General features: G+C 37.2%; 3 protein-coding genes across 8 annotated transcripts; 2 read left to right on the forward strand and 1 right to left on the reverse strand.

Moving 5' to 3' along the window:
* Positions 1 to 4487: 4487 nt before the first annotated feature.
* Positions 4488 to 5713, forward strand: LOC140772455 (uncharacterized). Its single transcript, XM_073114529.1, has 2 exons — positions 4488 to 4761; positions 4995 to 5713. The coding sequence occupies exons 1-2, from the start codon at positions 4701 to 4703 to the stop codon at positions 5567 to 5569; spliced, it is 636 nt and encodes a 211-aa protein (XP_072970630.1). The 5' UTR covers positions 4488 to 4700; the 3' UTR covers positions 5570 to 5713.
* A 2796-nt stretch (positions 5714 to 8509) lies between these two features.
* LOC140772191 (F-box/LRR-repeat protein 12-like) lies at positions 8510 to 12587 on the forward strand. Of its 6 annotated transcripts, none has more exons than XM_073114125.1 (3): positions 8510 to 8885; positions 8981 to 9028; positions 10843 to 12587. In XM_073114125.1, the coding sequence occupies exon 3, from the start codon at positions 11059 to 11061 to the stop codon at positions 12199 to 12201; it is 1143 nt and encodes a 380-aa protein (XP_072970226.1). In that variant the 5' UTR covers positions 8510 to 8885; positions 8981 to 9028; positions 10843 to 11058; the 3' UTR covers positions 12202 to 12587. The 6 variants fall into 6 exon arrangements, with proteins under 6 accessions (XP_072970226.1, XP_072970227.1, XP_072970228.1 ...); XM_073114126.1 differs by having other exon boundaries at positions 10930 to 12587; XM_073114127.1 differs by having other exon boundaries at positions 8510 to 8881.
* A 1008-nt stretch (positions 12588 to 13595) lies between these two features.
* Positions 13596 to 15039, reverse strand: LOC140772373 (uncharacterized). The gene is made up of 2 exons (XM_073114423.1): positions 14628 to 15039; positions 13596 to 14554 (listed from the first exon to the last, which is right to left on the reverse strand). Exons 1-2 carry the CDS (start codon positions 14675 to 14677, stop codon positions 14053 to 14055), a joined length of 552 nt encoding a protein of 183 aa, XP_072970524.1. The 5' UTR covers positions 14678 to 15039; the 3' UTR covers positions 13596 to 14052.
* Positions 15040 to 17292: the final 2253 nt, after the last annotated feature.

The following is a 17292-nucleotide window of genomic DNA, read 5'->3' on the forward strand; positions in this document are numbered from 1 at the left end:
TTAATACTCTTTATCCCTATTTTCTATCCCTAGTAAACCCTTTTTAAGATTTTTGGTGTTGACTTAGTGATCTTGTCGCAGAGCACCCTATGACCAATGCTTAGCCCGGGGCTGACCATGATTAGGTGGGGACTACTATTCGCTAGGGACTTTTTAGCGAATCTAGTCAAGTGGTATATCCACTCTTGATTTCTTATTTGATGTGATAGTATAAGCATATATGACATGCTAATCTTGGTATTTTAGCAAAATCTATCTAATTGGTATGTTGCTTGACATAGTCTGTTATTAATTTAATGTGATGTGTCGTATGCTTAAATAATCTTGTTTACTACCCTATTATGCTAAATTTAATTACCATGTCATAACATCTGCAGATGTGCACGGCCCGAAAGGGGATGATTCTACATGTCGGCATTACTCGACACCTCCCCAACCAGAGTCAGGGGCAGGAGATATTTTATAGTATATATATAATAGAGCCTACGTTTGAGATCTCAGTCTTTAGATCCTAGACAATCAGGTAACCGTTTTATCGGGCGATAGGCGATTTATTATCAATGAGAATTAACCCCTTAAGGGTGTTTAAATTGGAAAGTAAGGGTAGGATGACGTAAACCTAGGCGTCCGTATGTGATGACGGCTCACGAGATTTTCGCACTATGGTGTAGTGATGTGGAGCCGCGGGCTTAGAAGGTCATATCAATGTGTAGTACCAATGTCGGTATGGGCTTACGATTGGGCTTACAATTGTGGTCTTTAGTATACTGGGGTGAATTACCTATCATGTTGTTCATCGGATTACGATTTTACTGCTAGGGTCTACCCTCCCTTGAGGGCCTATGTTAGGAGGCATATTATGCATAAAGAATGGATAATTAATTGTAATCCTGTTGGACCATGCTTGCTAGTTATTGACATGTGTACTCCATGTTACGATGCATATTGTCTTATATAGCACACTTTCGTGTATCTTATGTTGAGTTGGGTGTAACATTATTGCGATGATTAATTAGGGCTAGTACCAGTTGCTGAGCATTAGACTCATTTTGTGTTGACATTGGATGCAGATTGGTTTATACCCTAGTGGGAGGTCTTGCAGTAGCTAGCTAGTAGGGTGACAGACTTTTTAAATTTGATGTTTTATTTAGAACTTACATTCAGGGATCAATGTCCCCATTTTGTAGCTACTTTGATCGTGTACCTTTTGTCGGGATGCTTACCCCTTTATGGATGGATTTGCTGTAACCTATAGGCCCTTATCTGTTTCCGCTTATTTTTATGTTTTGATAACGTGTTGTCGAGCTTCTAATTCCCCATGTGACTCACGTGAGGGGTAAGCCCTATGAGAGCCACGTGGCGGTATTGGGGTGTTACACATATGATACATGCCCATAATGACTATGCTATGATATCAAATACAACCACATATATGATGCATAATGACTACTCAATAATCAGGTACATTAGATAATAATGAAATCATATGTATTTCATATTATCTCAATCATTAATGTCATCTCTAAATATCATTATCATACTAGACTAATGTGCATAGTCAACACTTATACCCGATCTCAACATCAAACCTGAAAGCTCATAGCATGCTCTACAATCTGCAAAAAATATCTCAATCATAACCATACCCTACCATCTGCGAAGGGTATTAATATCTATCTAGACCAGACACCCTTCTAGCTAATAGAAACCACGTGAGGATAACTTGTCACATATGTCCTGGCTAATGACATGTGTCCTAATGTCTGGTGCCCATATATGCTAACGATCTCAGATATAAGGCCACAGGATCGCGACTATATCAAGCGATCAATCATCCACCAAGCGCATCCTAACCCTCGCGTCCACTCGGATATTCTCACGCTTTCTATCAACTATCATATTAATGAGATTTTATGCTTTCCTTCTAAATGACAAATCATGCAACTCAGGAAAAATAATGCAATGCACTTTTGCCAAGCCCAACACGGTTGCAAAAAGAGGAGGAAGAACTAAAGAGGCCAAGCCCAACACGGTTGCAAAAAGAGGAGGAAGAGCTAAAGAGGAAGAAGAAGAAGAAAGAAGAAGAAAGAAAGGAGAAGAAGACGAAGAGAAGAGAAGAAGAAAGGAAGGGAGGGGATGGGAGGAGAGTGCGAACCGGGTCAATGGGGAGGGCACCGACCGCTACTGGCTAGCCAGCAGCTCGGCTCCAACGAGCTCGAGCTCGTGTGTGTGCGTGTGTGTGAGAGAGAGAGAGGAGCTCATCAGCAGTCGGAGGAGATGGCAGCGGTGGGTTCCAAGGACGATGGCAGTAGGCTAGCATTGTCAAGAGAGGGAGAGGGAGATAGGCTGGCATTGGCAAGAGAGGGAGAGGGAGAGAGAGATTGAAATAGAGAGAGACTGAAATAAAGAGAGAAAGAGAGATTTTGAGGGAGAGAGAGGCGGTGGAGGAGTAGAAAGGCGACGACGCTGAGGCCCACCGTAGCCAGTTGGTCACAGCCGATTGGCTGTGGTAGCAGCGGTGGGGCTCGTGGCACCCCTCCACGCAAGCTGCCAGTGCATGAGCACGAGGCTGATCATAGTGTGGCTGGCCACGTTGTGCTTAGTTTTTCTTTTTAATGGCTGGGTTGTTACAAAAAGAGCCAAGCCTGAGCGAGTGGACTCTAGCTTAGTCTCGCCTTAATATTAATTTTGAGCCAGTTTGATGTTTAGGCTTGACTCAGCTCAACTTGAGTTGAGCCCAAGTCAAGCCCAAGCTTGGTTGGAGGAAGAGGAGGAGGCGGCAGCAACTTGCTAAAAAAGGAGGAAGAGGTGGTGGTGTTGTGATGGTGACTTGCAAATATGGCTTATTGATGGAGGAGGATGAGAAGGTCGGAGGAAGAGGCTGGCATCACAATGGTGCCTTGTCGATGGAGAAGGAGGAGGATGCTAATGGAGGAGAAGGAGGTCTGCAATGATGGCTTGTCGATGGGCGAGGAGAAGGAGGCACTATGGCGGTGGCTTGTTGATAGAGGAGGAGGAGGCCTGAGGAGCTAGTCGATGGAGAAGGAGGTTGGATTTGTCGGCTAGAATTTTATTAGATTTAAAGGTTAGGGTTAGATAGAAATAACATCATAGGAGTCATTGGATCAAAAAATATTAATTATAAATATATTTATAATTAATATATATGAATAAATATTATATTTAAGCTGAGCCTATCAAGTCGAGTTAGCTCTAACTCAAGCATAGCTCAGCTCAAGCCAAACTGAGCCAAGTTTGAGTTTCAGTCGACCTATAATTAAGTCCTAGCTAAACCCGAGCTACTCATTTATTTTGACACCTTGTGAAGAAGAAAGAAATTAAAAAAGAAATATTCTTAGAATATTTCTTTCGGAGCTCAAAAAAAAGGTGGGTTTATCAAAGAAAAGAAATGAAACTATGTATTAATCCAACAAATATAAATATATAATATATATAAGTAATACATATATTATGTATAAAAGTTTAATTATAACATAATTAATTAATAATTAAACTAATTACAAATAATAATAATAAACATATTATTGAATATATATATATATATTAAATATGATTAATTGCCTAAATAATCTATTTTGAATTAACAAAAAATAAAATTTCATAAAATAGAAAATAAAAAATTACTATTGCTGTAGAGTAGAATGGAAACGGAGGGAGAAGAACAATAAAAGCATAAGAAGAGAATGAAAAAAGAAGAAGAGAAGAGAAAGAGGAGGGGGCTCGACTGCTGGTGGTCAGCAAGCGGTCGGCCTCTCGTCGGCGGCTCGATTTCGGCGAACTTGAGAGAAAGAGAAGTGAGAAGAGAGGAGAATGAGGCTCACCTTGGTGGCGGCGGCGGAGACCGCAAACCATGTGCAGCGCCTGGCTACATGTGCACAACTGTGGCTGGCCTTGTCGGGCCCATATAATATATATATTTCACCTTTTTATTTTTTTTATTTTTAGGGTTAGGTGGTTATATATATACTAGAAATTAATTTCAATTCATGCTTTATCTACCTAGGATCTATCAAGCTTTCCGTTACGCTCCTAACCAATACACCATAATAATAAACATATAATCAAATTAATTATATTTATTATTTATAATATATATAATAATGGTAAAAATGAAATTGTATCAAAAACACCGTAATTTTTTTTAATATTATTATTTACACTGTAACATATACCCATTTATTTTGCTTTTAGTGCCAACTAATTTTAAGTTAATACCAACTAATGGAATAATTCATGTTTCGTTACTTTTCAAAGTAAAATTTGAGAACACCTAAAATACTTTTCATTTTAAAAATATACTTTTTTACCTTTAATTTTAAACTCACACAAGGGTATTAAGGTCATTGTGCAACTCTAACTCACTGAACTTATTAAATAATAACCGACCGTTACGGTTTATATATAACTCTCTCTCTGTCATATTTGTTATTATCTATCTTCCTCTTCGGCTATCTCTCGGCTCTCTACGCTCTCCGCGCTCTCGGCTCTCTACGCTTTCGACTCTCTGCGCTCTCGGCTCTCTACGCTTTCGACTCTCTGCGCTCTCGGCTCTCTACGCTTTCGACTCTCTGCGCTCCCGGATCTCTACGCTCTCTCCTCTCTGCACGCTTCGCTTTCTTTCCTTCTCTAGGTTTCATTTCTTTATTTTTTTTTCCTTTGTCTTCTTGTAGGATTGTGAGATGGGGGAGACGAGAGAAAGGCATAAGAAGAAGGACGGCAAGCAGCCTCTAGCTTCCTCGAGTAATTCTCCCAACTGGGTTATTTTGTTTTTCTTCTTTTCTTTCTTCCATCAAAATCTTTTTGGATTTATCCGCTAGAGTTGTTTACCTCTGGTTATTTCTTTCTTTCTTTCGCCTCTGTTTTCTTTAAATGAATTCTTTTTCTTGATTGTGTGGTGTTGGGATCTTATATGGGTTTTGTTTATGTTTTTGTTCCCTCCTAAGCTAATCTTTTCTTTCTTTTTATAATTCCAGGGCAGCCAGTTCCTCAATGGGAGAGAGATTTCTGCACAGTTGAGCATTCAATTCCATGGAAGAAGATACGGCAAGCTAAACTGATGCTTCAGGTCTATGATAATATAGCCAACTGGGATGATTCAGAAGCAAGAAAAGCCTTCGAGACCGCAAAGGCTCGCTATTTTGCCAAACGTTTTGGCAAACCATGTGATGCTTTGACTGATACTAAGCCAGTGGAAGACCTGGATAAAATATCAGATGAGGAGGAGCAGACAGAGATGAATTGTACATTGGAATCTTTCTTGTTGGATCATTACGGACCCACTTCGCCGATTCAGATCATCTGGGGTATCCCGGAGTCTCCTGTTTCATCGATCGAAATCAAGGCTAGGCCGGTCCCAGAGGCTAATGCATTTGGTCATTGCACCTGCATTGCACGGAAAACAAACCATGGATGCTGCAATGGCTCAACGCAACAGGACAGGAGAAGAAGACGATGCTGCCGCAGAGGAGATACAATCCGGAAGAATTCTCAGCAAATGATCAAATGTCTCGATCTGTGCAGATTTTGGTGGCAGAAAAAAAATAAATAAATATACTTCAGTCATCAGCTTCTATAGAAGTTCATCAAGGCACCAGTTTTTGTTAATAGTAGTCACTGTCTTTCATTTCTATTCAAAAGTCAAGGAAAAATTCATATGTGAAAATATTCTATTTTTTCTTTATATATAAATTCAGCTAGCAAACTTTAGTTTTTTTTTAAAAAATCCTTATTTTACTGTGAAGTTCTTCTTTCTGCTATCAGACTACATGTTTGTTCATAGAATATTTACTAATTTTTTTTATATAAATGATCTATTATACAAATAAAATAATCATTTTTCAACTCAAAACTTATATATTTCATATTATATTTGATAATAGAAAACTACATTTTAAGTACCCTATGGTTTGGCCTAAATTCACTCCATCTTTTTATAATTTTATTTCTGTTATTTTACTTTTTTATAATTATATTTAAATTGATACTTTTATACTTTCCATCAACTTTAAATTTTTAAGATTTTCATTAGAGACAAAATTGTCCAAAATTGAATAAATTTTTTAACGCATCTAAAAAAAATATATATTGAACAAATATATATTTTTTTCATTATATATTTGTTATTTGTGATTCAATTGATATTATTTTAAATGCATTTAAAACTTTATTAAATCTTCTATAATTTTGTCTTCAACGAGGATTGCAATTTAATCTAATCACCAAAGGGGTAAAAATGACACAAATAAAACCTCACACATTACGGTAAAATATAATTTTTTTTTAAAATTATATATATTTTTTAAAGTTAAAGACTAAATATGACACTCCATAGAATTTTTTTTTTAAAAAAAAAACTCGCATGAGGATTTTTTTTTTTTTTTGGTCATCTCAACTAATGTCGAAAATACAATAAATGATAATAATGCAAAAAGGAAATGTGTAAAGTTGTAAGAATATCTTTTTTTAAAGCATTCATTTAATGTAAGGTTACAATGGAAGTTTACCAAAGGGTCATTCATCCGGCCTAAAGAATACAGTCTCACTTCTTAGCCCAGGTTTGCATTAGAACCAAACATATATAGCAAAGTTATAGTAAAGGAGGAGATGGTCATCAGTGTTATGACCATCAACATAACCGAGCTAGATTGGTGGCGTAAATGGCATCGATATAGAGAAGGTGGGCAATAGCAATTATGGATGAGGGTGGAATGATCCGGTGAAGGTCTCAAGGGGAGATGGTGGCCGTGGCTGTGGCGAGGGAGTTTGGTAGTGGGTGGCGTCAAGGCTAGGGGAAGAAAGTGGCTGGGTTGTTTGTAGTGTGGGTGATGTGAGAGGGAGGTTGCGGTTGTGTGAACTGAAGGAAGGGAGTAGTGGGGAGTGGGTGAAGTGGACGTGGGCTTAGTTGGTATCCTCGATGGGGTCGCCGCCGGTTGAGAATAGGGGTTTGGTGAGAGAGAGTGTGTTTGTGGGTGGGTGGGTAAATGGAGCTATCAGACTACACTTGAGTGTCAAACTATAATTAAGTTCTTAGTAGTGATTTCCAAATGTAGATGGAGCTTGCTTCTATATAAGTGTGCATCTCCTAATAAATATAATTTTCGTTAATGAGTTATTTATCAATTTTCCTCTTCTTCCCATAAGATCTTGGATTGCTAGATTGTTCGGCTTCCTCTGAAACTATCTAATGTTTGGGCTCTGGCCACTGGGACATTATATATATCATCATCATCATCATCATCATCATCATCATTATAACATAAGTACCTTTATTTATAAGATTCAGGATTGCAACCTTATATACATATCTATTCAACCAATAATGATGAAAAATCAGATCTCAAGAAGATATCATGATTGGAATAGAAAAGCGGATTGTTCGCAAGTTGGGGATATGAATTGAACGGATATTGTATTCTAATAAAACATAATTCTAAATGTTGTTATGACCCAAGGTCGATTTCAACTAAATTTTTAGGTTGGGCTAAACTAAAATTCGCTGACTCTATAGAACAATACTTTTCATAAATGGAAAGTGCATTTTTGTTTTACCTAACACTTATATATGACTCGTAGACATATAGTCATATTGTCATAGTTTTTAAGACAAACATCCTTTCAAAAGGTTTATGTGTAAGTAGGGGTATAAAAGAGTCGAGCCTAAGTGAATCGACTCTAGTTTAGTCTTGGCTTGATATTAGTTTTCAAGCTAGTTTGATGTTTATGCTCGACTTACCTCAACTGAACTAAGCTCAAGTCAAGCCCAAACTTGATTCGAGGAAGAGGAGAAGGCGATGACAACGGGTTGCTGAAGGAGGACGAGGAGGCGGCACCACAACGGTAACTTGCAACCATGGCTTGTCGATGGAGGAGTATGAGAAGACTGGAGGACAACGTCGCAGTGGTGCCTTATCGATGGAAAAGGAGGAGGATGCTGACGGAGGAGAAGGAGGTCTACGACTATGGCTTGTCGATGGAGGAGTATGAGAAGACTGGAGGACAACGTCGCAGTGGTGCCTTATCGATGGAAGAGGAGGAGGATGCTGACGGAGGAGAAGGAGGTCTACGACTATGGCTTGTCGATGGAGAAGGAGGAGGTGGCATTGTGATGGTGGCTTGTTGATGGAGGAGAAGGAGGCGGAACTATGGTGGTGGCTTGTCGATGAAAGAGGAGGTCGGAGGAGTCGGTCAATAAAGGGAAAGGTTGGGTTTGTTTAAAATTTTCTTAGACTTAGGGTTAGCGTTAGATAGAAATCAAAAATATAATTAATATATATTAATAAATATTATATTTAAGCTGAGACTATTAAGTCGAGTCAGCTCTAACTCAAGCTCAGCTCAGCACAATCCAAACCGAGTCAAGTTTGAGCTTCAGTCGAGGTAAAATATTCTAAATTTAAAAGAAATTTAAAAGCAAAAGGAAATATTCTAAATTTCTATGTATATATGCCTATGGATCCATAGAGAAATCTATAACCATATCAAACTAAACTCGGAGCTCTAAAAAAAGTGAGTTTATCCAAGAAAAGAAATCAATTAGGTGGACATCAGATAATATCAAATCGACCAAGTATTCCCTCTAGCCTACTTTCCCCCCATTAAACCCGTGGAAGCTTGGAGTTTCTCCAACCAGAATTCTGGATCCAGTTCCACGGATTCCCCTTGGAGAGTTTCTCGAAGAGCACAGCGGCAATCTAACGATGTCGTTTTCCCCCGAACTCCACGAAATGGAAAGTATTGTCTTTAAAACTTCTCCCTTTCTTCTCTCTTCCCCATGTCCAAAGATCGGATTTTGATCGTTCGATTGCAATCGCTTGTCAAAGTCCAATCTTTGCAGCCGTGTATCGCCTAATGGACGTCGTTTGTAGGTGCTCTTCGTATTTTCTCAATTGAGATCCAATTTTTGTTCTTCCTAAGGGTAATCTTTGGTTATAATCTCTGATTTCCTCCTCTGTGTTTGTAGCGACTCATCTGGTGCTACCATTTCTGCATTTTGTTTCCCTGGTTTCTGGTTAGTGAAATTTCTGGTTACAAATTCCAATCTTTTTTTCATAGTGAAATTACTTAGTGAACTATTACTAAATATTTTGCTATTCCAGAAAGATCTATAAGAGTAATTTACTTGGAAAGTTCCATTTGAAGATTAGCGACTGACTTCAAAATATGTTGAAATTTCTTTTTTTTTTTTTTTTTTTTTTTACGTTGTTGAAAAAGAACTACCCATTGGTTCATGATTATGCTTGTTAAGTTATTATGGACTGACAAAAATTTCCTCTTTTACAGTAAAATACTACATTATATCATATCATCTTTGTGAAATTTATGCTGCGCCATATCTAAACTGAAACTAACTGGAATTCCCTTAAAGTTAACAGCATTCTCTGGATCAGTGGAATCAATGGGAAATCAAATTTTCCCATTGATTCCTATATTTTAAAGAATAACTTTCATATATCTAGTACTAAAATGCTAGATCTATATATAAAGATGCTAACAAATAATAGAACTAGCAAAATTAAGATAGATCTATCATTTGTACACCCCAAATTAGTTAGTTCTTAAAGTATAAAAAAAAAAATAAGAAACCTATGTCAATTGAGACAGGTTGGACCGTGTCAACTGGCACGGCCATCATTGCTATCAACTTCAAATGGCTAAAATGATTTTCATTCGGTATGTTGCTACAAATTTTCATAACTTTTAGATAGTTTGATGTTGTGGCATTTAGATTTTTTTCTTTCTATAGTATATGTACTGAACAGGCACGGCCATCATTGCTATCAACTTCATGTAGCTAAAAGCCAAAAATGATTTTTATTCAGTATGTTGCTGCAAATTCTCATAACTTTTTAATAGTTTAATGCTGCAGCATTATATTTCTTTTTCTTTCTATAGTATATGTACAGAGCAGACACAGTTATTGTTGCTAATTGCTATCAACTTCAAGTAGCTAAAACGATTTTCATTCAGTGTGTTGCTGCAAATTCTCATAACTTTTAAATAGTTTAATGTTGCAGCATTTAAATTTTTTTTCTTATAGTACATGTACAAAGCAGGCATGGTCATCATTGTTATCAATTTCAAATAGCTAAAATGATTTCATTCAGTATGTTGCTGCAAATTCTCATCACTTTGAAATAGTTTAATGTCGTAGCATTTAGAATTTTTTTCTTCTTTCTATAATATATGTATGAGTTCATTGTTCTCAATATGTAGACCTTTATCCTGACTAAGAAATTCTGCTAATCTAATTCTGAAGAATGTTACGCATATCGGTCTAATGAACTGAAGAAAATACTAAAGCTTTATGTGGTCTTTTAGTGTTACCAAATATTATGTTACATTTTCATTTCAAGCTACCACAATTATATCGTGTGTCTCTGACAAAGAATTGAAATTTACTTAGAAATTTGTTGCTCTCATAAGTACTGCACTTGTTTCTTGTGAAATTCACAAAAGATCTTGCAGGTTCCTCATTGCCACTCCTATGAAGTGGCAAGAAAATTTAAATTGAAATAATTCAAATGTTTATTAAACATTTGCTTTATTTCCAACTACTTGTGAACTATGTATTCTGCTAGGTCATTCTTTTTATCTTAAACATGACTTCATCAGCCATTTTCTCATATTTTGCACTCTTATTTGCTCAAAAATTGTTTATTTATTTTTCTTGATGACATAAAAGAGGATTTTATATCCAATGGCTAACATATATGCCTTAATTCTGTTGTTCATCCTGTGGATACCACTTGTATTTGAGATATTGTAATCTAATAGCTTTGAATGCCAAAAGTCTATCAATAACTGTCCTATTTGATATCTCAGCTGATTTACTAAGGGAGATGACATAGGTTGATTCTCTGTCATGTGGGTTCACTATTGATCAAAAATTGCACTTTCTGCTGCAAATAGGCAAAAGTCACCCGTCTCCTGGAGCTTCAATTCTGCAATGTCATCCTCAACCTGGTAGAATACTTGATAAAGATCTGAGCTCTTTAACTTTGAGCAGTAAGAACAGATTTTTAATTTGGATAAAGGAGAATGGATAATCACTTGGATTGCACCAGGAGCTACCTACCTGATGATTGTTTGCTTATTATATTTCGAGGACTCCACAGCACGACAGACAGGAATGCTTTTGGGTTAACCTGTCACCGTTGGTTTCAGATTCAAAATTTAGCTCGCAGATCATTAGTATTCCCATACTCTTATAATCCAAAAGTTTACCAGGTCTATGCTCGATATCTACCAAGGCTACTGGTGCGTTTCCCATTTCTTAGCTCAATATCTCTAGCTGGGTGCACGGAGCTACCTGATTCAGCTTTGAGTAGACTGGGAAGTTATGGATTAAGCCTCCAGTCTCTTTCTTTATATTGTTGTTTTGGGATCACAGATAATGGCCTGGCTCAAGTGCCCAGAGGATGTCCTAATTTGGTAACCGTTACTCTCCATCGTTGTAATGTTACTGATGTTGGTTTGGAAAGTCTTGCTAAGTCTTGTCATGGCTTGAAGAATGTTAATTTGGGATATTGCATGCTGATTTCTGATCATGGGATAAACAAACTCTGCCAGGGATGTCCCTTGCTTCAAGCTCTTATCATTTCGTATTGCAAGGGTGTATCAGGCTTGGGATTCAGTGGATGTTCAAATACACTAACTTATCTAGAAGCTGACTCATGCATGCTTTCTCCAGAGGGTTTATTGGAAACAGTCAGTGGGGGTGGGCTTGAGTATTTGAACGTATCCAACTTGAGAAACTTGGTTGGAATTGATGGATTGGCTGCATTAGGTGCTGGATATGCCATGAGGCTCCGGTTTCTGAACCTCAGGCTATGCAGGTTTGTTGTTGATGATTCAGTATCAATCATAGCAAAGGGCTGTCCTTTGCTTGAGGAGTGGAGTCTGGCTGTGTGCCACGAGATCCGATTCTCAGGATGGTCTGCCATCGGTTCAAGCTGTAAAAGCTTGAAAGTTCTACATGTTAACCGATGCCGAAACCTATGTGACCGAGGATTGCAGGCTTTGGGAGATGGTTGTGAAAGACTTGAAGTGTTGTACATACATGGCTGTCGCAGGATTACTTCTATGGGATTGGAGATGTTCAAGCTTCGGAGACATAATGTGGTGATAAGAAGAGAGGAATGTGTCTCCGTTGGGCCTTGTATTGATGATTTGTTTGTTTAGTGATGCTTCTCCAGGATATTCTCTTTAAGAGGACACAGGCTTGTAAGGTTCTCAGTTCTCCTGCTTCATTCTATGAATGGTTTGAAATGTAAACACCAATCACTTGTTTTGTTCTTGCCTGTTTATATGTAAATCTTACTTGATTCTGTCAAAGCACAATATGCTTCTGGTTTCCTTTAGCATGAAATCAGTGCTGCCCTATCCATTCTTGTGTTTTGTCATATATCGTCTGTTGTTTAGGATTTAGTAATTAGGCTCTTGATTGTTGGAGAGATGCTCCAAGTAATGTGATTCCTTGCGTTGCTTTGTCATACTCATCTGTACCTACAGAAAGTAGACATCCTGTACTGGTGATCGCCCTTAATATAAAGGTTATATGTTTTAAATGGATTATTAATGATCTACATTATTCTATAATGTACCAGGAAATAATTTGTTTTCTCAATATGAGATTATCTGAGCATTCATGCTTAAATTAAGAAATCAAATGGTATGACTTCAGTTTATCCTTCTAGTATTTCCACTTCACTGGAATTATGATCCTTACTACTTCATGAATCCTGAAATTCTAGGTGTTTCATCTTTTATCATAATTTCAGCCTTATTGATTTCCCCCCTTGGAATGTGTTTTCACATTGTAATGTATGCAATAATGTTAGTGCTACACTCAGTACTGAATCCTCAACTACATAATATTGTTCCAAGATTTTCTTCTTTCTCCCACTTATCCTTGTTCAAGTTGCTGTTCACTTTGGCTAGCCAATTTCCTCCTATATTGGCGTCAAACATCACCCATATAGAAATTAATTGTAAAGTTGGGTTTGTCACTATATATGTGCATATTTTTGTCTTCATCTGGACAATAATTTCCAGAGACTGTCCTAAGTTCCACTTCAGTTTGGACTAGTGTACAACTCTACATGCTTTATTGTGAAAAAAATAATGATACAAATAAGCTTACTTTGATGGTTTCTCTCTTGTCATTCAACTATAGTAGAAGATTTGAAAACAACATACAGGTACAATTATCAACTCCAATAGTGAGTTGTATTTGTAGTCAACTTAATTTTGTCTGGCAGCGAATACATGACACCAGAATTCAAGGATGCCAACAAACTTGCAGCCAATTTGGAGGTGTCCCACACCCTAAAGATATGGATTTGAACATATTGATCTGGGCTAGAGGTCAAGATTGGCGGCCAGGTTGAGATAAATAAAATCTTTTACTTTTCCAGTCATTTTAAAAGAAGATATCTAAATCTTTCATCTTTCCTGCATCCTGCTTAATTTTAATAGTTGAGCTGATCTGTTAGGGGATTTTTGCTGCTGATAGAATAACTTTATTTTGTTTTTCAAGTGACAATTTTATCTAGAAGTGTAGGTGTGACTATACTCTGTGGTCTTTTCCTTTGTTTCTCAGAAGTTACACTAATGCTGACTGAACTATAGTTGTGATATATATTATCCCTAAACTTATTTTCTTCCTTACAAATACACCCACTCAATAACCGAGATACGGAAACTTCATGTCGTCGTCAAATTTTAGTAGTTAAGAGGGGTGTAGTTCAGGAGGTGTTAGCATAATTTTTTCTTTTCTCTCTAAATATTGTTTTCTCTTTCGTGAGAAAGCAATGCATTATGAATTTGAGACATATATAAGAAGACAGATTTATAATTGCATTATGCTTCACAGCATATCATACAGATATATAGTGAAGCAATAAGCTTAGTCTCATGTCCTCTTGTCAATTAAGAACACATCTCCCTTTCAAGGGGAGCATGCAATTTACAAGCACGTCAGAGAAGGACTAATGAAACAAATGCCAAAGATGGTAATTCTTACAAAGGCTCTCAGTTATATACTTGCACTTCTTCAGCCAGTACCATCCTACTGAGAGGACTAGGCCCAAGCTTCTTTCTTCTCATGGCATTCCTCCTTCTGATGAACTCCATCTGGTTTCTCCTCCTCAACTGCATCATTGCCTCCTCTTCCACCACAAATCTTCTCATCAGTATGTCATCCGTCAACGACTTCCCCCTGAACACCCGTCGCCCTTCCACCGATGTTCTCGTGCTTGTAATTCTTTCTGAGGGTGATGCAAAAGATTTTGATCTTGGATAACTATTGCTTCTTCTAGGCGGCACCACAACATGAAAAGCTTCATTGTAGGATGACATAGGAGCACACAGACAGACGCGTGTGAATGAAGATGCCACCTTCAGAGATGAACATTTCCTTAGCTTTGGTCTGCTGCAGGTGGTAGGAATTCCATTAGATTTTGTCACAGTTGATTTTGTTGCAGGCTTCCATAGTATTACTATATTCTCCAATGCTCTTTGATACCATGTCTTCCTGTAAAGTTAGCATCTTAGTAACAATCTGAACACAAATAAACTAAGAGAGGAAGGAATTTAAATTGGCTTGCCTTGTTTGTGAGTTCTTGGGCTCTTGCATCAGCTGAGGTTGGAGAAGCATGTGGGAAATAGAGTATGAGAGTAGTGGATTTCATCTCTGGAGCATGGTGGTGAGGTATGAACTAGAGTATTATGTTTATCAGATTCTAGAGTGGCAATGTGGTCCTTTTCCTTTCTTTTTACCTTCTTTTCTCTCTAATGAAGCATGCTTTTGCTTTGGCAGGATTCCTTTCAATGAGGGGAAGTGATAGAGCTAACATATTGTAAACTGAACTTTGAAGTGCAGTGGCTACTATATAGTATTCAAGAACTATTAAGTTTCATGATCATAGATAATAAATTCTTATGTAGGCCAGTCTAGTGGCCCCAGAGGCCAATGTTTGTCTTTGTAAGGGCGAACAGAGAAGATCAAACTAATAGCAACATAAAACTGGTGTATGGCTGTTGTTTTCAGTATGATATCTGCACTGAAAATTGGATGTATTAGAAGTAACAAAATGTAGGCAGAGAATATAAAGAAATGAAAAGGGAAAACTTTAGTATGGCAGAAATGAAAAGGTGAGAGTAAAAGTAGATCTAGCTGATCCACTTAACCAACCATAGTAATAACAATATAAGTAGCAAAACAAGGCATTAACAAAGAATAGAAAGGTCATAGAATAGATCGAAGCGCAATAGAAGAGAAGCTAACCATGCTGCTAACTGGTTGACAAATTCGAATTTGTGACTAACATTTCCTTTCCTTTACAGAGAAAAGAAGTAGAACATATCATAAGCATCATGCCACTTCTTGGATGGGGAACATTCTTATTGACTTGGTTGGAGGTAAGTGCAAGAAGATGTACTGCATCATAAAGGAAAAAACACCAACAAATGTTTGACTATGTATCTGCATGCCTCAGAGCACTGATGATTTCCAATGGATGGCATCATGATTCTCTCCTGTTGGTGGTCTAATGTGATCATGTCTGAACTCTGAAGGCTGTAAAAAGTGGAGAAAAGTGAAAGAAAGGCACATGATTGGCAAGACTTGGATGCTTTGGGGGGCATTAAAGATCTCCAAATGCTCTTTAATATTCAACATGTTGTATCATGAAAGGCTGGCAAGAAGCGTGGTGAGATCTTGAAGAATCAACATGATGAGGAAAGTATATGATCTTATGGTTTTCTCTTCAAGTGTCATTCTTTTTCTTCTTTGAACTTATCCAGATCTCTAAGTTTCTTAGGCTAGTGTTTGCTGCCTATCTAGGGGGTATTACTCTACCAAACTATGAAGCAAATGAAGGAAAATTTATGCGGTTGTTCCAGTGGAGAGCAATGCCATTGATTTCTTAGGCATGAACTCAACATACAGGAAACTTGGCTTGGTTTAGCTTGATAAGCCAAATACTGGGCAGGTGTCTAATTGCGGTAGCGTGGAAAATTACAAAATTAATTAGTAGTCGATGTTGTAAGAAATATCTACCTTGTGTGGGTGGCAACCAGATCGGGTTAGATTCAAATCAACACAAAGACAACTCATTTATTAAACAGGTTATACGAGTCATAAACGAGTTACCAAGTTATATCAATTATTTTTAATATATATTAGTAATTTAGGTTGTAAATAGATCTATCTCCTTTATAAATGGGTTTATTCGTGTTTAGTTATAAATGGAATTTTTGAGTAATGAATGGATTATCCAGATCATAATTAGATTATTGTGTCATAAATAGATTGACGGGTCATGAATGAGTTAAACAAAAAAACAAGTTATACATATCAAGATACTCAACATGAATATGACTTGTCTAATTATCATGTTAGACAAGTCAATCTATCTATGACATGAACTTAGTTATATTAAACTCAAATCTATTTAAAACTTTCGTGTTTGCATTGGAATATTATGTTATTACTATCTTCAGTTAATAAATTGCAAGTTGATTTGGAAATTTATTTATTTTTTTTAAAAAAAAACTACAATAAAAATTGCAACATCATTGTAATACTGGAATGCATTACTCTGTGACAAGAGGTCATAGTCCTGCAAAATATAGAAGAATTTCTCAAAAACAAATAGGTGAATAGTGCCATGTACACTAGATTAAGCTTGTTGTGGCTTGTTACTTGGAAGGCAAAAAGAATTTCTCATATAAAGAAATCTGTGGCTTGCACTATGTGCCTTAGATTTTGCATTTGATTTGACTCTTAATGGTCTATCTATTATCTATTAGAAGAATTAGCCCACTAGCTTATAATCTATCACACAAACACAACAAAACGATTTCCTTTATATCTAGTCCTTTTATTTCTATCATCACCTTAAATTCCATAGACTTCCATGCAAATTTCTGACATATGCCATCTAAATAAATTTGTAGATCAATCAAGGAAAAGATTACTGCTCTCCAACAAATGGGCCCAATTGAAGTACTCTCCATCCTAAAGACCAACTCAAGCCATCATTGCAGGTAGGTCCAAGGAAATCCACTCGTGCCATTTCATATGCATGAGGTATTTGATCACCGTTGGACATGCATAAACTTTTAGGGCACGCTGCGGATTAGGCGGAGGAGAGAGAGAGAGAGAGACTAAAGCCTTGATGGAGCTCTTTTGGGCTAGGGTGGCATTACGACTAATTATAGATTAGACAAATGAGTTAACTCTCTTTGCCATAAATTAATGAGCAAATA

This window comes from Typha angustifolia, chromosome 12, assembly GCF_048772165.1.
Source record: "Typha angustifolia cultivar Huaian chromosome 12, ASM4877216v1, whole genome shotgun sequence".
Lineage (NCBI taxonomy): Eukaryota > Viridiplantae > Streptophyta > Magnoliopsida > Poales > Typhaceae > Typha > Typha angustifolia.